The sequence below is a fragment of the Thermobia domestica genome, chromosome 14, assembly GCF_964235325.1.
Source record: "Thermobia domestica chromosome 14, izTheDome1.hap1.1, whole genome shotgun sequence".
In the NCBI taxonomy this organism is placed as follows: Eukaryota; Metazoa; Arthropoda; class Insecta; order Zygentoma; family Lepismatidae; genus Thermobia; species Thermobia domestica.
In genome coordinates this window covers 129,201,442-129,226,039 of record NC_137467.1, presented here as the reverse complement: position 1 = coordinate 129,226,039, position 24,598 = coordinate 129,201,442, and the positions used below count along the sequence as shown (strand labels likewise).

The following is a 24,598-nucleotide window of genomic DNA, read 5'->3' as shown; positions in this document are numbered from 1 at the left end:
ATTTTTATTTTCTTCTGAGAACAATAAAGGTTTTCGCACTATATTGCACCAAGCCTTCCTTATATATATTTGGAAACCTGAGACTCCCCAATATTGTTCCGAATTGTGCCCTGCACCTTTTGACTGGATCAGATTATCTTCTTTGTCTTACTTTGAGGCAAGAAAACTATCTTTTTACCAGTGTGACTTCCCTCAAGAGCAGCCTCTATTTTTAATTATGTGCTTGAGAAAATATTGTCCTGCTAGAATACGTTAAATATAAACAATTCTTTATTAAATCCGAATATAAGATTAGAAAATTTGAAAGGGCTAGTTGATTATATTTTTATTTTATTTTATTTTATTTATTTAACAATCTAACTCCAACAGGGACGATCATCCCCAATTATAGGATCTTTTACAACAGTTGATTTACAATTTTATAGCCTGTATTTTGCTAAAAGAACAAATATTAAAGTTAATGAAAGCTCAAGTAAGATGTTTGTGAGTAGGAAATTTACGTCATAACACCACATTGAATCTAGAAGTTATGTGTAATAAATTTGAGAATGATAAGCATAATGTGGTTCTACTTTTCGATTCATCTATACATTACTTTAAGTATATAAAAGTACACTATATAAAATGAGTTAATATAAAGGACTCCGTTAAAAAGAGAAGTTATCGTGAAATTTAGGATGTTTTGTGTTTATTTGGAGCTAAGTATTTTTTCAGCAGGGAGATTGTATGAGACTTATCTCGTCCCGAAGGCAAGAAGACTCACCATTTTTTTTGCAAAGGATCAATACGAATATAAGTTCCCGGCAACATTAGCTGTTTCGTCAGATATGTGCTAATTTTTACTGGAATAGGAACTGTTATATCCTGAATAAAAATATTGTGACAAACTACACCAAAATCGAGTTGTGGGAAACGACACACCGTTGTTTCAGAGTAGCTTTCGAAAAAAGACTTTATATAAATTTCCTAATTGTAAATTCAAGAGGTTTCCTTACTCTATGATGTTTATGTTTTTTTTTTTAAAAAAAAAAAAAGATGCAATGGAATTTGTTACTTAGACAACAAATACAAATGCCAGCCTCAAACATCTCATGAAAATCTATGGAAAAAAACATTTGTATTTCCAAAACCAGCCTCAAATATCACACATTCTTCAAGTGGATAATTATAACACATTACAAATAGTACATCGACTCTCTCGGCCGACTCCCGACTCAATCGACACCCTCACCCTCAGCCACGCTCATGCACCATCCCTTACTCTCAAGAAGTGTTGGTAAGCCAAGCTCCTTAAATACGAAATTAGAGTGAGTAGTTTAAGGTTCCACGGCTATGCCCTTTATTCTAAAGGAGACGGGCGACTAATGCAAATGAATAAAGGTATGAAATGAAAAATGCAAATGACTAATGCAAATGAAAAAAATAGTTTTCTTGCCTCAAAGTAAGAGAAAGAAGATAATCTGATCCAGTCAGAAGGTGCAGGGCACAATTCGGAACAATATTGCGGAGTCTCAGGTTCCCAAATATATATAAGGAAGGCTTGGTGCAATATAGTGCGAAAACCTTTATTGTTCTCAGAAGAAAATAAAAATTCCAACTGCACTACCATACTATTAAATCCTTGTGTTCGCTCACCGAGAATTGAAACCTTGATCCTGTGCCGCACACGCTAACCACTAGAGTCTAGCACCCCTTGGTCTTGGTCTTGGTCTTGGTCTTGCATGCAAGACTCTTGCAAAAACTGCAAGACCAAGACTCTTGCGCTCATCACTACACTAGACTTGTGATGAGGAAGGTTAGAAAATAAGTAACAGTAGTTTAAATTTGTATTAGTTAAAGTTGAACTAACCGCTAATTATGTTTCTATATGGAAGTGGCAAAACATGATGTGTACTGTACATTTAAGCAGGCAACCAAATCTCAAACTTATCAATTAATTTTAAAATACTTTAAGTTCAGTGGTGAAAACGATATATATATATATATATATATATATATATATATATATATATATATATATATATATATATATATATATATATATATATACTGCTAAGCAGGCATGTAGAAGCTAATACGTCATTCTATTAAATTATAGATCATCCTTTACCACGAATGTTATGAGAACCTGTGACTATGACACATCTTACAAGGAATGCTTTTCCAAGAATTACAGAATTTTCGTGACCTTTCCACCCCTCTCGAGCCTCTATAGTTTGCTTCTGACAAAAAGAATGTGTTTTCCGCATGAGTAAGTAACTATTCCAAGAAACAAAGTATGTGATTCTAACGACTGCAAAAATGTTAATAACCTCTTTTAAGTCAGACATAAATGCTATGTTTTTGTTTGGTTACATAAAATATGTTTTCTTTTCTAGCTATATGACCACTCGAAAAAAATACTAGAGAGGGGAAAAAATTAAAATGTTCTTCAGGGAGGGAATTAAATTTTTGTCACACGGAATATCCCTTTCACCATCCCCATTAATTCGTACACTGCACCAACTGATGTTTTGTGGCCTAATTACGTGACTCTGTGCCAAACATGTTGCTACTCTATTTGAAAAATGAAATGAAATCTTTGAGTTTTACGTCCCACGCTTATGCCGGTTAGGCTAAAGGAGACGGTGATGATGAGAAATGAATGAAATGGTGGAATGAAGAAAGTGGGAGGAAACGAGAGAACCCTGAGGAAACCCACACTGTGATTGTCCACCACAAAGTTAACTTGGCGGGGCTGGGATCGAACCCGGGACTCCAAGCACCAGAAGTGAACGCTCTACCACTGAGCCACCGCGGCCCTACTCTATTTGAAGTTCGCAGGAACTGCTATTTCTTCAACCATTTCCCAAATAAATAACTTTCAAGCAAACATCCTTCAGGAATTCATTCTGGTGATGGGCATTTTCACTTAGCCTCACTCACCCTCACCCTCAATCAATTCCCTCACCATTACCCTCATTCACCTTCACCCTCAATCGAATTCCTCACCCTCACACTCAGACACCCTCACCCTCAGTTGACTCCCTTACCCTCACCCTCAGCCACCCTCACCCTCAGTTGAATCCTTCACTCTCACCCTCAGCCACCCTCACCCTCAATCGACTTCTTCACCCTCACCCTCAGCCACCCTCACCCTCAATCGACTCCCTCACCCTCACACTCAGCCACCCTCACCCTCTGTTGACTCCCTCACCCTCACCCTCAACCGACTCTCCCACCCTCACCCTCAGACACCCTCACCCTCAGTCGACCCCATCACCCTCACCCTCAGACACCCTCACCCTCAATAGAATCTGTCACACTCACCCTCAGACACCCTCACCCTCATCTACAGAAATGAGGGTGAGTGAGGGTGAGGGCGGCCCTCTTGAGGGCAAAAATGAGTGAGGGTGCCCATCTCTGCTGTGGAGTAGGTCTACTGAGGATACCACGTTAAAAAAGCCGAAATTTTTCCTCAAAGGGTGGGGTGGATCGAAGGAATATTGCAAAATGTGGCAAATATGAAAGTGAAAGGTATGCAGAAAGAAAATCCGTACAATCTAGCAGATACAGAAAATAAATGACATAAAATCTTTAAAAAAAACTGTAGATACGGAAGAAATGTCAATTTCCTATCAACTATTCATTCCACAAAAGAAATGTATAGGTCCTTAATTGTAGGAAATTTTATGCTCTTTATTTTCAATAATAATATATTTTGCGCTAGAATCTAAAGGAGCAGAATTATTTGTAAAAGATCATTTTATCACGCTATTTTAGGGAGATTCTGTTTCAGGCCCCATTTTATCAAGATGGCGGCGCCAGCGGAAGTCTGGTTGCAAATTTAGTATTTTATTTACAACATTCTAATAAACATTTTTTATCAAGTTTTTAAAACCACCTCACTTAATGCAATCAGCACCCACATTTTGTTACCTATTGACTGGACTATTTTTTATATTCTATTTTGGGTTTTGCATTTTAAAAACAATACAAATTCTGAAAATACCAACCAATTTTTCAATGCTATACAGTACAACCCCTCAAATCCGAACTAATTGGGGCTGAAGCCTGTTCGGATTTCGGGGGGTTCGGATTACCCGGGAAATAATATTACGTACTTATTTCATCACTGAATTGGCGATAAAACAACGACTGAGGTTAGACAGGGTGGCATAGTGGTCGAAAGGGCAGTGACCTTGACTGGCGGGTGTACGTCCGGTGAGTTGTCATTGTTGCTAGGCGAGCGTGTGCTAAAAGTAGCCTATTATCACTCTACCCCTACCACTTCCTCTTACTTTATTTATTGATGTAATTATTTCGCCTATCTGCTAAATAGTGCGGATCGTGCGTATAAATAAGGCGTTAGTTAAGTGTTAAGTATTTAAGCGTTTGTGCAGTTAATATTTGTTTACGTATTTTAATAAACAGCTTGAATTGATGTTTTAAAAGTACGTACTGTAATGGCTGAATCGAGTAAGCGGAAACACAGATCGTGTACCGTGGAACAAAAGTTAAAAGCCTTAAAACGTTTAGACGACGGCGAAAGTTTGACCACGTTAGCGGCGGAGTACGGAGTTGGAAAAGCAACAATAAGTTACTGGAAAAAATCGTTCTAAAATCGAACAGTGCTCTGCAACCACAAGTGAAAAGGCATTAAAATAACGCCATCCCTGAATCGTAATACAATTAACCTAAAATGATTTCATTGTTTTGGATTTTTTAAAATAGTATACGTAAGCAGACGTAAACTATTTCATATTTTATCTAAACTTAACTGTATTTTATAACGTTTTGAATAAGCATTAAGTCTAAAAATGTTAAAACCTTAAAAAAACTAAATTTGTGTAATTAAATCTATTTTTTCATTTTCCAGCTGTAGTTAAATTTTTTCCTGAGAACGTGCTCGGATTTGCCGGGTTTTCGGATTTCCGGGGTTCGGATTTGAGGGGTTGTACTGTACCTCACGATAGGAGCATATGAGACAAGAATTATAAAAGGACGCTGTATGTCGCCCTTTCACAAGAAAATAGCTGAACCGATGGGAATGAATTTTTTGAACATATTTTGCATCTACCTTGAGTCGTATTTATGTCATGTTATTTGATTCAAATGTGTATCCAAAGGGGCGACAAAGAGGTTCAAATTGTATTCCAAAAATAAAGTATCTCACCAGCACTCTAAGTTAGGGAGTTCAAACTCGGTACACAAACTCTTAATTAACACTCAAGTAAGTAAACACGTCTAAGAATTTGCAAAAAATACCACTTCCAATGGGGGAAGGAAGTAATTTCTATACAATTTGGCTATCCGATTTTTAATTATAAGATGTGAGAAAACGGCTGAACCGTTTGAAATGAAATTTTAAAATATCATATTAGCTCTTGGTTTAACTTCAGTATTTATAATTTCTGTTTGATTAAATTACACATCCAAAGGGATAGAAAGTGCTTCCAAATACTTTTCTTAAACATTATTGTTCTCAAGCTAAGAGCTAAAATATTGATAACACAGCTTTCAAGTACGAGCAAGACAATTCTGTTTCCGCAATTGGCGCTGGCTATTGAAGTGTTTCGTATTTTTTTAAAAAAAATAATATAGGCTTATTTCGAACATTTAGTGCTACTGATTATTTTAGTTTTCTGATTGTTGCTCTATTGTATATGTGTATGTTGGATTCTACGTTTAGATCAAATTTAAGTAAAAGTTATGTTTTTTTTTTTTTTTTTTGTATTGATTGTAAGTGTACACTATTTACAAAAGTTAACGTGAAAAAAATGTTTTGCTGCTCAGTTTGCAATTGTGCTAAGTACAGTACAAAAACTAAAAGTGCAAAGTAATTGTTCTTATCACAGCACCGAATCCAGATGAGACGTGGACCTGCTTTTATCGTGAAATCCGAGATTTTACTGCGAATCTAACCCCCATCTCCCGCGCCGAAAGTACATACACTAACTACATAGTCACGAGGGAGCTCCGGTGCAAGCATAAAACTTTTTTTTTTTTTTTTTTTTTTGCAAAGACCAATTTTTACAAACAAAAAAATTAAATAATTCAGGTTCACGTTTCACTCCTATGCCCTATAGTCTTAAGGAGATGGATAATTAATGAAAGTGAATTATTATGAAAGAGTTGTTGAATAAGGGTGTGGGAGAAAACTGGAGAACGCAAGGGAAAACCACAAACACCTTGTTGTCTGCCGCAATCTTACATGACTTAGAATTGAACCCGGTATCCCTCGCACTAGAAGTGAGAACTATTTACAAAACGTGAACTCTGTAGTGCCGAAAGAATGACCACTTCAATGTTTCAACTTCCACTGTGTGTTTGCAACGTAACAAACCGGTTAAAAGGTTTCTATATCTTGTTCGATACATCACTTATTGAGGAAGAAAATATGACACGTTAATGGATACCATGGATTGGATCCCCAGAAATTGGATACTATATTTGCTTGAATCTTTGCTTGGTTACGTCACAATGATACACATTTACCTGAAGTCCACTATCCCAAGTTACACAGAAATCGGTACTGCTGGTGGTCTTCACATTTGATCAGAGAAACGGGTGACAAAAAATAAAAGGATTCGAGCTTATTTTCTATTATGTAAATGGTACCAACACAATGTTCAGTAAAAAAAAAATGTACAAATAAACTTATCGGAAATATAAGTGAAAAATATCCTAATGTGAGTGAAACATCACTTAAACTGTTTTAAGAATTAGGATGCTTATTCAAATGAAATACATCAACAGGATCAATAACGTTCAGCGTAAAGGAGAATATCTCCTCGACTAAAATGAAGCCCGAAGACAAACAGTTAACCAGAAAAAAGGTACGCAACAATTTAAGGCATTTATTCCGAAGTTGGGCGTCCGCTTTCGTCAAGTTTTTTCGCTGTTATCTCCTTTCCACACTTTCTGCAATTTGTTATTAGGTTCATTAATCCGTGCTCTTCACAAACTTTTAAAAGATTTTGCTCGTTATCAACGTATTGCTTCACAAATGTTAAACTGCTAGTTCATTGCCCTTGTACATTCGCCATGTTGATAACATAAATGCTCGTTTCTTTCCCACAATACAATTGTTCGGTTACCTTGCGCCAAGTAGTTCCCTCCGCTCGCCGTATAGTCCCATGTTTATAACCGCTTATATATAACAAATAAACAGGTTTTTCGAGACTCTTATATATTATCAAGCACACAAACGATCAAATTATCCATATCTTTCCTGTAAATTTTAAAAATTTCTCTGGAAACGGACGCCCAACTTTGGAATTTAACCCCAATTTAATATCATTATTATTCTTCTGCAAAAAGGCCAAGCAAAGTCAGTTTGTGGCTGTGCGCTTCTTTCGCTCTGCTCCTATAGTGACGTAATTATCGCAATATTACTAGCCAATCATCGTCTATTTACCGATATAACCCAACCTTAGTACTCTATGAACCTTGTATAGCTATTATTGTTTCGATTTTCAAACAATGGTGGAGTTACAGTCAAACCGAACTTGTTACTACTAAGAAAACACGGTGGCTCGTAACATGAATACATCTCTTAAACCACTTCCAAATTATAGTATGTAGAATAATCTTATATTTACACCCTTAAGATAAGACTTTTCAATGGAATTAGAAGGAATAATATCAAATATTTGATACTGTATATTCATCCCACTTAGCCGCACTTGGACACAATGTGTACCATAAAATTAGGTAAAAAAAATTGGACAAGTCATCGAAACTTAACCATTAGGTTCACAAAGTAAGAACAATCTCAAGTTTATACACACGCAAGATATACCTTGCCTGTTGGTCTGTAAATACACAGTCTCATATCTCGGTTAGATATGCAGTTATGACTTGGCCGGTTAGACGTAAAATCCATTTTTTTTTTTTCACGTAACGTATTCTCAAAATCTCAATTTCTAATTTTCGTGACAAGTGACTTTACACACGCACGCGGTATATATACAAACATTTGTTGCCTACCTACAAAGCTACGAATGGAAACAAATTTACTTTCATCTCTTCACTAACCCTTTCCGGATCCTGGCTTTTTGGGCTATTTTTCAGACTTTCAGTCAAGCAGCTACTGTATCGTCACTATTTATCCTAGGATCATGGTTCATACCTCATTCTCTTCAGAATAGAGCTGGCTTTCAAATGGTACCACTTGCATGCTCATACCATATACCAGAAGCGGGAAAAAATATCAAAGTGAAAGTTTCGGAGGGAATTTTTTTCTCGAACTTTGGCCCCCCTGGACTCCCCCTGTGTGAACGTACCCATCTTAAAAAATCTGAGAAATAGTACTTGGTATACTGAACGTGTGTGCCAAATTTCAAGTTTCTATCTTGAATAGTAAGGGAGGGAGAAATTTTATCAAAATTTCCCACAATGCCACAAATAACAACAAAACACTATGATCTCAGGGAAAAAAAATTCCGGAGACATCCCTAATTACCCTAGGGTCATGTGTCGCCCATATTCTCTTCAGCTTAGAACTGCCTTTCAGGCGGTACCATTCACATGTCTCCATCATGTATCTAAGGCGGGAAATTGCAGAAAAAAGGGATTTTTTGGTCTAAATTTCCCTTTTTTCAATTTTTAGCCCCTCTGGACCCCCCTGTTTTAACGCAGAAATCTGAAAAAAATCCGTTAAATACCACTCGGTGGACTGAGTGTTTGTGCACAATTTCAATCTTCTAGGTGCAAAAATAGACCCGCCAGAAAAAAATTCAGAAATTTCCCCATGTTACCCTATACAGAAGTATATTTTGAAAAAAATACACTGAGACGTCCCTAATTACCCTAGGACAATGATTCAACCGTCATTCTCTTCAGAATGGAACTGCCTTTCAGACGGTATGACTCAAGGGTCCCCATCATGTATGTGAGGCGGGAAAATGACGAAAAACGGGATTTTGGGGGTAAAAATATCCCTTTTTTTTACCCCTTTGCCCCTCTGGTTCCACCTTGTTTTAGCACTGACATCGGAACAAGAAATCTGGTAAATACTACTCGGTGGACTGAATGTTTGTGCAAAATTTCAATCTTCTACGTAGAAAAATAAGCCCGCCAAAAAATATTGAACATACGCTTAGAAAATGAGAAAAGAAATTTTTGACTTATGTCGTCACCACCTCCTATGTCTGGACGCAGGACGGTCTGAAACCATACGTAATGTCTTCTACAAGGCCTCTGGACTTGGAAAACAAAACAAAAAAAAAAACCGGACGAAAAAGCTCAAATAGGAGAGAAATAACGCAATGTACCATGAAAAATGCGTATGGTACAAATTGTACCATAGGATCCGGAAGGGGCTAATCAAACTCCTTTTACCATTGTCAACTGAACTCGATAATGATTGTTTAATTAACAATTCACTTTAAACGCTATAAATTGCATTAAGTTTTGCAAAATTCACTTCTATATAATTCCAATTATACTGTACAATTTCTGTTTGTATATTATAGGATTTGTTGAATTTGGTCAGTATCTGAATGACACTGGAAGACCCATTGCATATGCTTGTAATTGGCCTGTATTCCAAGAAGCATTCAATGTGGAGGTAAGGAAACGTCTATAACGAAGACTACAAAACTATAGCAATTTCCTCCTTTCAAGATTGTCTTTACATGTGAAGTAACTATTAAGTAATTAACCAAGTAATTGTGGACTTAGGTGCAGCAGTGGTCTAATCAACGTAAGTCCACAACGTAAATAAAAGCCAAATTCCAAAATAAATAAAACTTCCCGTAAAAATCTACAGTGTAACATATTGTATGAGGTTTTCGTTATATAAACTACCAAATATGAGCTCTTTAAAATAATTTGCAGAAGAGAACGGAAAATTTTAAGCCTGCGTTTCTTACTTTTAAATTATTGTTAGACCACTACAAGAAAACACTGCTATTCAACAAGTAAACGAAGGAGGAACACACTCATCACAGTTTGAGTTTTTTTTATGTGAGGAAATGGAAGCTGCTGTAAAGACATGTATAATAGGGTGAGCCGAATTTCAACTTTTTTCGAAAATTGATTCAGCGATGCGGTTAAAGGGTGTCTTTTAGTGGGCAAAGTGTTCCAGATTTTTTTTTTTCAGATTTTTTAGTCAACACTTTCATGTGCCACATCGAGGTTTTATGGAAAATATATGCAACACGCACTACACGATACCATATTTCACGTTATTGGCTATGTAAAATGCCTATATTCTCGTTTTGTATAGATTCAACCTTAGGAACAGCTTGAAATATACGTAATTCATCTTCCCAAAACCAACATATGTGGAGTTCTTCTCTTCAATCGGCCAAATTTCGACGCTTAAGGTAAGAATGCTTCGTTGTTTATATGTATGTATGTATTTATTTATTTTGTTAGCTTAAGAGTAGAGTTTATTTCATTTATTTATTATTTTATTTTATTTTATTATTTTTATGTAATGCAATTCATCAACATTCTCGATCATTTATTCTTTGGTCAAAATTGCCCAGAACTCACCACAAGGAGGTGACTTCACTTCGAGTTCCGCCCTCCCGCCCTGTTTAATTTTCTTCCATGGCCTTGTTGTGTCCTCACTTACTTGCTTTACTTTTCTACATGACATATTCTTTTTCGATCCAAATGTTGGTATTTCCTTGCGAGAAAGCAAGGCACAGCGTATGAATCCGTCCTGACTTTCCTGCCCACACACGTATTGAGAAGCTTGCGTCGCCAAACGCACCATTCACTACTACTACTTGGGCATCGCACGGAAACGCAGTTATTTCTTCTCCGGGCAGTTGCACTAATCGCTAGTGCAGCAATTCAAGATGCAGGAGTCATTTCAATGGAGCGCAAAGATCTTGTTATTGATAAAAATAGGGTCAGGAAGGAAAAGAGTAAATTCTGCGCAGTTCTTCAAGAAAATGACGACTAGCCGGAAAATCTGTTAGAGAAGTCTTCTTCGATGGCAGAAAAGACCAAACCCTAACGCAAGCGAAAAACGGAAAACATTAACATCGACGGCAAATCGAAGAACACTTAACAATAGTGGAAGAACCAGGTTAAACATATTTTGGATACATCGTGCCGAAATCTAGTAGTGGAGAGGACGCATCCCTTTACGAATTTCTGGATGAAAACGAAACTGATCTGTCAACTTTGGTAGCAGCTGGCTGTGGCGATAAACCAATCAACACGGGAAGATTTAACGGGGATCTACCTTGTTTGAAAAAAAAAACTATATCGAGAACTTCAATGAATCGTTTGCCTTCTTCACACAAATGAACTACCGCTTAATCACTTAATAAAATATCTCGGCGGGAGAACATCGGGTCCAACAACAGTTTCGGAACCGATCGGAAGAAAGTTCAATAAGTGCGAAGAAGCGCCCTTGGTAAAATACCAAGCAATAAATCTTCACTGGTTGCATGAGTCAGCAAAAGTTGAAGATCTCAGTGCGGACCATCAATATTTACTAGGAATGTGCAGAGCAATTCACTCAGGATATTGTTTTTCAAAAGTGGCAAACAAAAACCCGGTCCAGTGGTCCAGTCACGTTGGCTCACCACGGCATGTCTCATTCTTCGTTTGTACATTAGTACAGTGAGACCTTGCGAGGCATTGGCGTGTCTTGTAGAATACATCGTCAAGGTGTACGCCCAGGTCTGCTTTGCCATCAAGCAAAAGCCATCGTGCTGTGTAGGTCAACGTCATTTATGGAATTTGGGACGACTAGCCCAATTTCTACCCACGGAACCTAAGCAGATATGAAATGAAATCTTTGAGTTTTACGTCCTACGGTTATGCCGGTTAGGCCAAAGGATACGGTGATGATGAGTAATGAATGAAATGGTGGAACGAAGAAAGTGGGAGGAGACGGGAGAACACCGAGGAAACCCACGCACACGGTGTTCCTAAGCAGTTAGTATTCTCTGTATTGCAGATGAACGTTTTCTTCACGCACCCGGAAAACTTGCTTCTTGGGATGATCACGGATGCTAGTCCGAAAATTCGTACACTTGGGTGGAGGAGGATTAAGAAGGCCCGCCACATAAAGAAAAAATCAATCCGAGAATTCACAGTTCCTAAAATAAATTTTCACGCGGACGATTATTACGACATGATGCACTGGTTGACCTTGTCCTCAACAGAATCTCCACTCACAAAGATGCTCTCCGACGACGAGATTGAAGAAAATATTAAGTCAGCTGCAATACCCCGAGAAGAAATAACTGCATTTCTGTGTCATACCCAAACAGTAAAGCGAATGGTGCGTTTGGTAACGCAAGCTTCTCAATCCGCGCCAAGCCTTACTTTGTCGCAAGGAAATACCAACATTTGGATCGAAAAAGACTATGCCAAGTAGAAAAGTAATGCAAGTAACTGATGACACAACAAGGCCATGGAAGATATATTAAAAAGGGTGGGAGGGCGGAACTCGAAATGCAGTCACCTCCTCGTGGTGAGTTCTGAGTTATCTTGGCCAAAGGGTAAATGATTGAGAATGTTGATAATGAATTGCATTACAGCAAAAAATAATAAAATCAAATCAAATAAAAGATAAATAAATAAAATAAACTCTACTCTTAGGCTAAAAATACATTTTGATACATACATATACATATACATAAAAAGCAAAACATTCTTGCCTTAAGCGTTGAAATTTGGCCAATTTTAAGCGAAGAAGATAAGTTGGGTTTGGGAAGATGAAATACGTATATTTCAAGCTGTTCCTAAGGTTGAATCTATATGCATTTTATACAGCCAAAAACGTGAAATATGTTATTGTGTAGTGTGTGTTGCATACCTTTTTCATAAAACCTCGATGCGGCACATGAAGGCGTTGACTAAAAATTCTGAAAAAAATCTGGTACACTTTGCTCACCAAAAGACACCCTTTAACCGCTTCGCCAAACCGATTTTCGAAAAAATTTGAATTTCGGCCCACCCTAATGTATAATGACAATCCAGTATTCAACAAATGAAATAGAACCATCGATGCAGGCAACTTCAGGCTTGTTACTATCCTCTGCGTACAGATAACATTGTACACGACGCTGAACGGACGGTCCATCATGGCCATGTGGACTAAAAGCTTGTCACTCTTGTGCTGTGGTCAGATGATTGTCAACTACCCGGTATTCGCTGTGTTCGGTTCTCTTCTGTTCACTGCTTCTAGATCATTGTCGTAGCGATATGCCCTGTAAGCACTCAATTTTGTTGTGAAAAAAAACTACCTTCCCATAATGTGACCAATTAGAACGCAGCCAACTGTTTACACTGTACACTTGTTGACAAAAAAATACGCTTACCAAGACATGTCATGTTCGCTATCCTACGTTCTATTCCCCTCCCGCGGTATTACTTCGACCATCAAACCAAGAACACTGTTCAGCTTATGCATGCGATTCCTCGCTGACTTTGTGTTCGGTCGTACGCCTTTTCCCACGCACACAACCTATGAGTGCTGATTCCTGTTATTCTTTCTGCGTTGAAACTTTACAGACAGAAGCTTAAAGTCATAACTGTGTATAGTGTGAAAGGAATGCCCGGACTGCAAATTTTCGGAAACCAAGTTTTGGAAAAATTGTTTAACCTAGAAACACATGGAAAGTTTGATACATTTGAGAATAGCTTTAGAACCCATAGTCCAAAATAGATAGTCGGCACTTAAATAAAGTGCAATGTTCACTCCGAAGTAACCAAATGAGTGTTGGGAACGGTTGATATTTTGTAATGATCACCATTTTTCAATGGTGTTAATACGTTGATGATATCTACTTTGCCGCAATAGCTTTCAAGTAACCAATTCTCAGTGGAAAAGCAACCAAATTGATAACCAGTTTTTAACCTATCACCAAAAGTAAACTTTGGTCATACGTTGAATATTGGTGGGTCGAATTCAATCAAATTAGCAACTATAAATTGTACTTGAATTGAAAATAAAATTCTTTGGTTGAAATCAACGGTTATGACTAACATTAAATGCCTGTGTCCCAAAGTTGTTTTATGCACGAAATATCAACTCAGCCACAAAGTAACGTTATGGCGACCATTTTGGTTCCTTGGACTATTCCGTACTCTTTCACTATTTAGTAAGAATATTATTAAAAGTCCACTGTCGATCAGGAATGAAAGTTTTAACCTAAATAATCAGTATAGATCATATAAGAGTTACAGAAATTAGCGTGGTCATGTCACTCACGTGGATAATATAGGTACAATTGCTGTACATAATATTAGTTCGAACATCTTTGAGTTCTTGAGTAAACCAAGAAGGTGATAGGGTAACTAAATATGATGTGAAGGTAATATTGAAGAATAGTTCTGACTAGACTTTCTTGGTACAAGATATGATCACATAGTTTAAGAACTATAGAACTTTGAACCGATTGTAACACTTTTATTTGTATAATCCTCACTGTATCGTTTATAGTGTAGTTACTTAGTAAGTGACCTTAGAAGAATGCGAAGAAGTTTATTTGTACTAACTCATTATGCATGGGATAATCTTACCCTACTCTGCTCAGGTGAACTACTCACTTGTTGCTGACACCTGTAACCTGTGGCGAACTTATATCGATACAGAGGACTCTTGGACTATGGTGGAGGATATTTTTAACTGGTTTGGTGATAATCAGGACAAATTCATGTCTTACGCAGGTCCTGGACATTGGAATGATCCTGATTCAGTAAGTACTAATATGTACCTTTTATATAATTAAATATTTCGTTAAAGGCAAATGTTAAAATATATTTGGGTATCCATTGCGAAACCGAAAACGTTATTTCAGTAATGAGGAAGACATTGATGCAATCATCTTCTTTGGAAATTATTCCTATAAACAATGAAAATCACAAATCACAACTTTAAAGTTTAAATGAAATGAAATGAAATGAAATTTTGAGTTTTACAACTTTAAAGTTGAGTTGCGCTTCAGGAACTGTACGGTAAAAGGGTACAGTATCATCTATTAGTGAATTATAACAACGTAGAACCATTAAGTCTTCTAACGGATATCCCGAAATTAGGCAAATATTATTGACACTGAAAATTCCGTCCCTCTCTCTCTCTCTCTCTCTCTCTCTCTCTCTCTCTCTCTCTCTATATATATATATATATATATATATATATATATATATATATATATATATGTGTGTGTGTGTGTGTGTGTGTGTGTGTGTGTGTGTTAAGGTAGGTTGAATTCGTGTAACATTTTGGTGGGGTAACCAAAATGGTGCTCCATGGCGTCCTACTGTCTAGTCTGTACTGTCTAGGGGAACCATACTTTACTTTAAATAGATGGATTTTATGTGAATTACAGCCAGATATGGAGTACATATTGTATACGAATTCTGAACTCCGAATCCTGCAATATCCTGCAGTATTATAGTGGTACAGATTGCAGACGTCAGATTGGAGCACAGTTACACACTAAAATGGGATAAAAATAATTCACTCCAGGTTCGTTTGTAGATCACAACGTTAACTTGCTTTTGTTGTGTTTTCAATTACTAGCACAGTGTAGAATGAAGAGTAAATATTCTCAAATTCTTACATGTTAAAGCAACTGGCAGCACAAACTCTCAGACTATTTGTACAGAAGGTATTTCTGTTCGAGAATGTTTGGTTTGTAGTATTGCACCATGTCGACAAGAATGACCAAAGACCCTAGTACAAACAGCGGACATTGCGTTTAACATCAACCAAATGACAAGGATACTTTCATCGCTTGTGTCATCAAGTAAAGGTGGAGGGCTGATGGGATCTCCCAGTGTATTAGATCCATGCAATTGTATTTCACTTAGATGTAAAGCTCTTCAGCATTTAGTAGCCTTTGTAATCATTGGAACGATGGTTTAATTACACTTCGATGAGGTGAAGCCAATAATAATTTGAACAAAATTTGTTGTTGATTCAAATATATGACAAAATTGGGGTAATGAAGCAGCTTAATGTCAATATTGTAATGTCTTTTACGTATAGTCAGGAATATTCAGGAATTAGACCTTCACTATATTTTATTATAAAAATAGTTATCTATAGATAGTTTACAAAATATCTTTCCAATTGTTTCTTAAGTAACTAATGATGAAGGTTAATTTAGGTATGTACGGAACCCTTTTCGCCCAAAGCAGCTCAAGGGTTTGTTATTAAAGAATATTCTTAGTCCGAAGCGACTAAGACACGGTGAGTGGGAAACCTCTTTCACCCAAAAAGTTCCAGAGGTGGTTTTTAGCTAGGAATCTCCTTCCACAAATGCGGTTCCAGAGATATGAGAGTGGTAGGATACTCCCTTATCCAATACGATTTCAGGAGAGCTTTGAGGGTAATTGACCAGTGGTAACAGATGATTTATTCCTCCCCTGGTCTCCTTTTGTAGGTGGCTTCTGGGCAAGTCGATAATCTTCGGATTCCACCGTGTCGACTTCGTGTCTTCCTGGTTCTTCCGTTTAATCTGCTGTTGCAAACATAAACAATAGTGACTGTTTTATAATCGTAAAATGTGCTTGAAAAACTAAGGGGATCCTTACAATATTAATTTTTTATTTATGAGACGAGTCCTGAAATGTAAATGATTTGTTCCGTATCTCCATCAGTAAGTTACGAAGTCCTTCATCTGATCTTATTTTTTAAAAAATAAAATCAATCACAAGTACTACATATCGTATGCATTCAACCGATATTGATAAACTTGGCGCAGTGATAGACCTCAAAGACATTGAGTAAACCCTCAAAGAGATTGAGTAAACATATCAAATATTATGGTATACAGACCTTTTGCTCCCAATTATGGACCATCAAAGTTGGAGTTTCAATTTACGTAAATTCCCTAAAATATTTTTTTAAATCTAACTTTTTAACGGTTTTCTAAAAAAAATATTTAGAACAAACCTGTTATTAGTTGTTACTTTGAGGTTCAAGTAAGTAAGTGATAAGACAGTTAATTAGCTGGGTTGTAAATGCACTTCTGCAAATATTTGCTTCAAAACAATCCAAAAGGGTCTGTTTCTTTTTTGTTTGTTTTTGTTTTCACAATAGGGAGACTCACTAGTAAAGTACTGAATGCTAAATATTGTATATATGAATATGACATTGCAATGTTCTGTTTGTTTATTAAACTTTTATTTTCAGCTTGTAATTGGCAATTTTGGCTTAAGTTATGATCAAAGCCAAGTTCAAATGGCTCTTTGGGCTATGTTAAGTCTTATATTATGTTGTAATATTTTTTAAGAACTGGAAACACTGTTTTTACGAAATTTAGATTTCATTTGTCATTCAAGATGGAAAGTGTTGAAGAGAGACGGTGCATAAGGCACGAGGCACAAACATTTCTTCCATAATTTTAAAGTTAAGTTTGTTATTTAAGTGCAATGAACACAGTGCAGTTATTATATGTACTTTGTGGTTTATTTTAAGTGTTAGTTGAAAACCAGCGATTAGTAAGTTACAATAAAAACTAAAAACAAGTATTGGAAGTTTCCATTGTTAGAAGACAGTCCATTACCAGTTTTGTAAATGGCGAACATTTAAGAACATAAGCATAAACAGTTTTTTTGGTCCTCCAGTGCCGAATGGAGGAAGTGTTGTGCCAAGAAAAATAATAAGTGAATCATTCAAACATTCATATTGACTATGTGTGTGTAAAGACAGTGAGTGTTACGAATCAGAAGCAAAATTGACCTAGTGGACTTATCACGTACGCGCCTACGCATTCAGCTGTGCATTGCAATCTGAAGAAAAACAAAGGCGCAATGTAGCAGTCACGTAGCTAAGTATATTTTTTTGTTTCTTTTTTACTTGTGTAAAGATCTGTTGTTATAAGGACTTTAGGTAGAATTATCACAAGCAATGGATTCAAATACAAATACTCTTATAAAGGCAAGAGGCCTAGCTAAAGCTTCCCTTACAAGAATGAAAACATTTGTTGAACAATTTGGAGCAGACGGCGATGTAATGCAAATTAAAGTTAGGTGTGCACGTTTACCCAATATATTCAAAGAATATGATGAAGTGCAAAAACAGCTTGAATTAAAGGACGAAAACGATGAATACACACAGGATAGAGAGTTGTTTGAAGCTACATACTACGATACTCTTGCAAAGATGACGTCAATTGTTGAAACAGCTGAGAAAGCTAGTAGTAGCAATAGAAGTTCGTCAGATGATTCAACCGCGAATACAGGGTGTCTAAAATTACCAGTCATAAAGCTACCAACATTTAAAGGTCAAGTTACAGATTTCAGACATTTTCATGATACTTTCAGTAGTTTGGTTGTAAACAATCAGAGTTTAGATGATATTCAAAGATTTCATTATTTGTTGTCCTCATTATCAGGTGAAGCAAGCAAATTAGTTGAGAATATACCCGTGACAGGTGAAAATTTCAAACTTGCTTGGGAAATGATATGCAAAAGGTATAATAATCCAAAGCTAATAGCAACTGCTCATGTAAAGGCATTGTTTTCATTACCGACTGTCAGTAAAGATTCAGTGGCGGACTTAAGGACATTATTAAATCAAACTACAAGTAACGTAAATGCACTTAAGGCGTTACAGTTAGATACTCCTTTGGAGGATATATTGTTATCGCACCTAGTTTTGGAAAAGCTAGATGAACAAACACGTAAAGACTTTGAAAATCAAACAAATAGGGAACAGTTTGCTAGTTTAGAAGAACTTCATGTATTTTTAGAAAATAAATGCCAGGCCTTAGAATTGGTAAAATCTACGCAATCAAAGTCACATCTCAATAAATCCAATGTTGTCAAGGAAGTAAAAAATGCTAGACAATCTTATGTGAGTACTAATGTTTTGTGTTCGTTTTGTCAACAAAGTCATGCGTTGCACAAGTGTAATGAGTTTCAGAAATTAAGTGTATCCAAAAGATTAAGTTTTGCGAAACAAAACAAACTTTGCTTTAATTGTTTGAAAGTTGTCAACCATGTAGCGAAAGATTGTTCGGTAAGTGCATGCAAAATATGTAATCTCAAGCATCACACGTTATTGCATAGTGATTTTAAGAAATCAAAGCCTAATCATGTTGTAAGTGTTGAAAATGATTCTGTTACGGAACCTGTAGGTGAAAAGTCAATGTCTCAAGGACAGGAAGTTGTTAATACTAGTACTTATTGCTCTGTGAAGCCTAAAAGTAATGTGCGTGTTTTACTTTCAACTGCAGTTGTTCAAGTTAAAGATTGCAATGGTAAATTACATATGGTTAGGACTTTGCTTGATAGTTGTTCCCAATCTCATTTTGCAACAGAATCTCTCATTCAAAGGTTAAAATTAAAGAAATATCCTATGAATGTTCCTGTACAAGGTATTAATAATGTAAGTTGCAACGTTAAATACGGAAGTAAGTTACAAGTATTCTCTGCTGTAAGTGATTTTAGTGTAGATGTTGAGTGTTTTGTATTGCCAAAAATAGAGGGAAATTTACCTGATGCTGATATTGACATTAAAGAATGGAACTTTCCATCGAATTTACAGTTAGCGGATCCTAATTTCAACAAGTCTGGTAAGATTGATTTGTTGTTAGGTGCTGGAATTTTCTTTAGTCTACTCAAAGCAGGACAACAGGTGCGTCCAGGAGCATTTCCAGTTCTCCAAAATACAGAGTTAGGATGGATAGTTTCAGGACAATATCAGACGCCAAAGCACAACAACTTCACGCCAGAACATCGAACATTCTTTTTGCACAACAACGATGATTTAAGCCATCAGCTGCAGAAGTTTTGGAAAATAGAAGATATTCAAGAAACTCCTTTATCCAAAGAAGAAAGGGAGTGCGAAGAACATTTTATCGCAAACACTAGAAGACATTCAACAGGACGCTTTATAGTGAGACTGCCATTCAAACAAGAAGTGACCCAGTTAGGTGATTCTTATAAGACAGCTGTTCAGCGTTTACAACAACTAGAAAAAAGGTTAAATAGATGCCCCAAGTTACGCACAGATTATGTGGCATTCCTTGAAGAGTATGAAGCTTTGGAACATATGAAGGAAGTGGAAGGCAACTCTAATATTACTCAAGGATATTACTTGCCTCATCATCCAGTTATTAAGGAAGCTAGTACTACTACGAAGACTAGAGTAGTATTTGATGCATCCGCATGCTCAACTAGTGGCATTTCACTGAACGATATTCTCAAAGTTGGTCCAACTGTGCAAGACGATTTGCAGTCAATTATATTAAGATTTCGCACCTACCCTATAGCTTTTACTGCAGATATAGAGAAGATGTATCGACAGATTTTGATTGATGAGCGTGACTGTAAATTCCAGAAGATCTTGTGGAGAAGATCAGAAGAAGAACCCATTAAGGTATATGAATTAAAAACTGTCACATACGGAACAGCCTCAGCGCCTTTCCTTGCTACTCGCTGTCTCCAGCAATTAAGTGCAGAAGAAGCTTGTGAATATCCAAAGGCAGCACAAGTTCTGAAGAATGACTTCTATATTGACGATTGTATTTCAGGAGCTGAAAGTGTGGAGGAAGCTTTAAAGATAAAGGACGAATTAATACAAATGCTACAAAAGGGTGGTTTTTTGCTAAGAAAGTGGTGTTCCAACAGTACTGAGTTATTGGAATCCATCTCTGAAGAATTGAGAGAAACACAACTTCCATTACGCTTAGACGATAAGGGTCTAATCAAAACATTAGGATTACTTTGGCATCCAGCAACTGATCAACTTCAAGTGATGAATGGATTCACTCTAAATCAAAGGTCGAATAATAATTTAACAAAACGCAAGATGTTGGGTATTATTGCTTCAATCTTTGATCCGTTGGGAATTGTTAGTCCAATAACAATCGTATGTAAGATAATTCTTCAAGATCTGTGGCAAGCAGGATTGGAGTGGGATGAAACACTTCCTAAAGAACTACAGCAAAGATGCAAGACAGTACTTGAATTCATTCCTTCATTATCAGATATCAGTGTAGACAGAATGGTTCTTCAGTTGGGTACCTTGATAGACATTCAAGTTCACGCTTTCTCAGACGCTTCAGAAAAGGCTTATGGGACATGTGTGTATTTAAGATCCGTCAGCAAGGATGGTCAAGTTACTTCGAAGTTATTATGTGCTAAGTCCAAAGTGGCGCCCATAAAGAAGATTTCCCTGCCTCGCTTAGAGTTATGTGCAGCAGTGTTATCAGCAAAACTTGTCAAGAAAGTAACTAAGGCATTAAAACAACGAATATCCCAGGTATACATGTGGACAGATTCTATGGTGGTCTTAGCATGGTTAAGAGCAAGTCCAAATAGATGGAAAACATTTGTTGGCAATCGAGTTGCTGAGGTACAAGAAGTGGGAGGGGAATGGAGACACGTCGCTTCAAGTGAAAATCCTGCAGATATTATATCAAGGGGAACAAGTCCTGACAAGTTAATACATAATAATTTGTGGTGGAACGGTCCTCAGTGGGTACAGTGTTCTTCACTTGATTGGCCTAAGACGGAGCCTGCCCCACACAGAGAGATTCCTGAACAGAAGAAATTAAAATCAAGTTACTTAGTGACAACTCAAGATAATAATATGATCGAAAGATTCTCTACTTTGAACAAACTTCAGAGAGTCTTGGCTTATTGTGTACGGTTTTTCAAGAATGCTAAAGTAGAAGCATCGAGAAGAAATGTAGACGCTCTTACTTTGGAAAAAATTGAAGAAGTTTTAATCAGACTAATACGAGAAGTTCAAAGTTCAGTTTATGCTAAGGAAATGGCTGATCTTAAAGAAAGTGGAAGAGTTAGCAATAAGAGCAAACTCTTGTCTCTCAATCCTTTCATATGTGATCAACAATTACTAAGAGTTGGTGGAAGATTAAAGATGTCTGAACTTGAATTTGACGCTAAACATCAAATTATTCTACCACCAGATCATCACCTAACAAGACTAATTATAGAACATGAACACAGGCGATTGCTACATTCTGGATGTCAGTTAATGCTAGCATCACTAAGGCAAAGGTATTGGATACCTAATGGTAAAAATGCCATCAAGAAAGTAATTAGAAGGTGTCTTACATGTCAAAGATTAAAGGCGTCTGGACCAGATCAATTAATGGGACAACTACCAAAACATAGAGTAGAACTAACAAGACCTTTCACAAATTCTGGAATTGACTTTGCTGGTCCTATTTACATTAAAACTGGTACCAGAAGGTCAAAAACAAAGGTGAAGTGCTACATTGCAGTGTTTGTGTGTTTAGCAACAAAGGCTATCCATCTCGAAGTTGTGAGTGATCTTACTAGTCAGGCATTTTTAGCTGCTTTGAGAAGATTCATATCTCGTCGAGGTAGATGCAAGCATATCTATAGCGACAATGGAACTACGTTCATTGGTGCCAACAAGGAACTTCAAGAAGTCGCAAAGTTGTTGCATACAGGTGACCATCAAGAAAGGATTAAGAATTTTGCAACTACTGAAGGAATCCAATGGCATTTTATTCCGCCATATTCGCCCAACTTCGGTGGTCTTTGGGAGGCTGCAGTTAAGTCCTTTAAATACCACTTAAGAAGAGTCATGGGAATGTCATATCTCACGTTTGAAGAATTAACAACATTAACCACACAAATAGAAGCTTGCTTAAATTCGAGACCTCTTGTAGCATTATCCAATGATCCTAATGATCCAGTAGCACTAACTCCTGGTCATTTTCTTATTGGTCAACCATTGACAGCGCTACCAGAACGAGACTTACATCAGGAGAAGATTAGTTCAATTCAAAGATGGCAAAGGATCCAACAACAATTTCAACAGTTTTGGAGAAGATGGTATATGGAATATTTGTCACAACTACAAGGAAGAAATAAGTGGAAGAGAAGCTGTGCCAACATACAGCCAGGTCAATTGGTGGTTCTCAAAGAAGATAAGCTACCTCCTCTATCGTGGAAATTGGAAGTCATCACTGAAGTGCATTCTGGACCTGACGGTTTGGTTCGAGTGGCTACTGTTAAAACTTCCAATGGTTTATATAAACGCTCAATTAGAGGACTTTGTGTTTTACCAAATAGTGATGAATCGTAATGTCATTCATGTTAAAGTATATTTATTCCCTGTTTTAGTCTATTTTATTTGTTGTAATGTAAAGTTTGTTTTCTTTTCTTTTTTTAAAAAAGGTCACTAGCCCTTTTTTGGCGGGCGGCATGTTAAGTCTTATATTATGTTGTAATATTTTTTAAGAACTGGAAACACTGTTTTTACGAAATTTAGATTTCATTTGTCATTCAAGATGGAAAGTGTTGAAGAGAGACGGTGCATAAGGCACGAGGCACAAACATTTCTTCCATAATTTTAAAGTTAAGTTTGTTATTTAAGTGCAATGAACACAGTGCAGTTATTATATGTACTTTGTGGTTTATTTTAAGTGTTAGTTGAAAACCAGCGATTAGTAAGTTACAATAAAAACTAAAAACAAGTATTGGAAGTTTCCATTGTTAGAAGACAGTCCATTACCAGTTTTGTAAATGGCGAACATTTAAGAACATAAGCATAAACAGGCTATACTGGCAGCTCCACTTATAATGTCTAATGACCCACGAAATATTCGACCTGAATTCGTGGAAATTCTACAAAATAAAGAAATTATCGCTGTTAATCAGGATCCCCTTGGAATACAAGGATCAAGGATACTCCAGGTAGGCTTGAAAATTAATCATCGTTGTACAAGAGCATGCATTATTACTCTAATTTACTTCCGAGTGTGCACATACGTTGTAGTTTTACAATATTAATTTGCACGTTGACTCATAATTAGTGTCGTAGATTATTCCGTTATGTTATAGAATAATAGGGGTTTAACAATGTAGCAAAATCGTTCTAAGAATAATGAAATAAGTTAATGATGTTAAATTTGGTATTTTAAGGGAATATATTTGAAAATTGAGAGGTGTAAAAATCTAAAAGGTTACAGGCTGTATCAGTATAAGTAAAATGAACTAATACCTAGGATAATTAATTTATATTGAGCCGAAATCCATGTGCAACTATACCGCGTATTCGCAACCCATCGCCGTGAGACTGCCACGAGACAAGCAACATTATCTCGGTCAAGAAAAGTATGCTCGAGTCTAGTACGATGCTGCCAAAACCGAACAAGCCCTGGAAGGAACTCATTGTGCCCTTTCTTCGACGTTAAGTTTTAAGGCGTCGCGCGTGGTAGAATTGTGTCAAGTGCGTAATTTTCGTGTAGGTTATGCAGCTGTGAATTATATGGAAATATGTTCTTGGGTCCACCACACCGAGGCAAGCAGCTAGAACCATTTACCAAAAGCGGCCAATTTCTCCTACAGAGGCAAACTATGTCTCCGAAAGGTGAAGCGAAATTTCAAAATCAATGCTACATACTATCAAACTCATGTCCTGACTGAATTATACCAGCATGAAATCCAGCATTGTATGGACAAGACGTGGAAACTGCACCAATGCAAGGCATCCAGCCGCAGGGGGAAAACATTGTTAGAAATCTATCGCCGTATGGAACTGGAAACTGGGATGATCTGGAAGAATCCAGATGCCAGCCCAACGAACTCTGGCATTGCGTTTTCAGACTTCTCAAGCACCGCCTGTTGAAGCGAGACGTCGTGGCGATTTACGAAGTGACCCCTTCCAGTTGTCGCTAAC

The 24,598-nt window shown here is 36.9% G+C and overlaps 1 protein-coding gene across 1 annotated transcript in view; it reads left to right on the top strand.

The window, feature by feature from the left end:
- The window catches only part of LOC145670001 (alpha-N-acetylgalactosaminidase-like), a 146,944-nt gene that overhangs the window by 72,932 nt on the left and 49,414 nt on the right, over positions 1-24,598 (top strand). The window contains exons 4-5 of the mRNA XM_081738341.1: positions 9,459-9,553; positions 14,499-14,660. Of these exons, the coding sequence (XP_081594467.1) occupies positions 9,459-9,553; positions 14,499-14,660 (257 nt within the window). The remainder of the gene's footprint in view (positions 1-9,458; positions 9,554-14,498; positions 14,661-24,598) is intronic.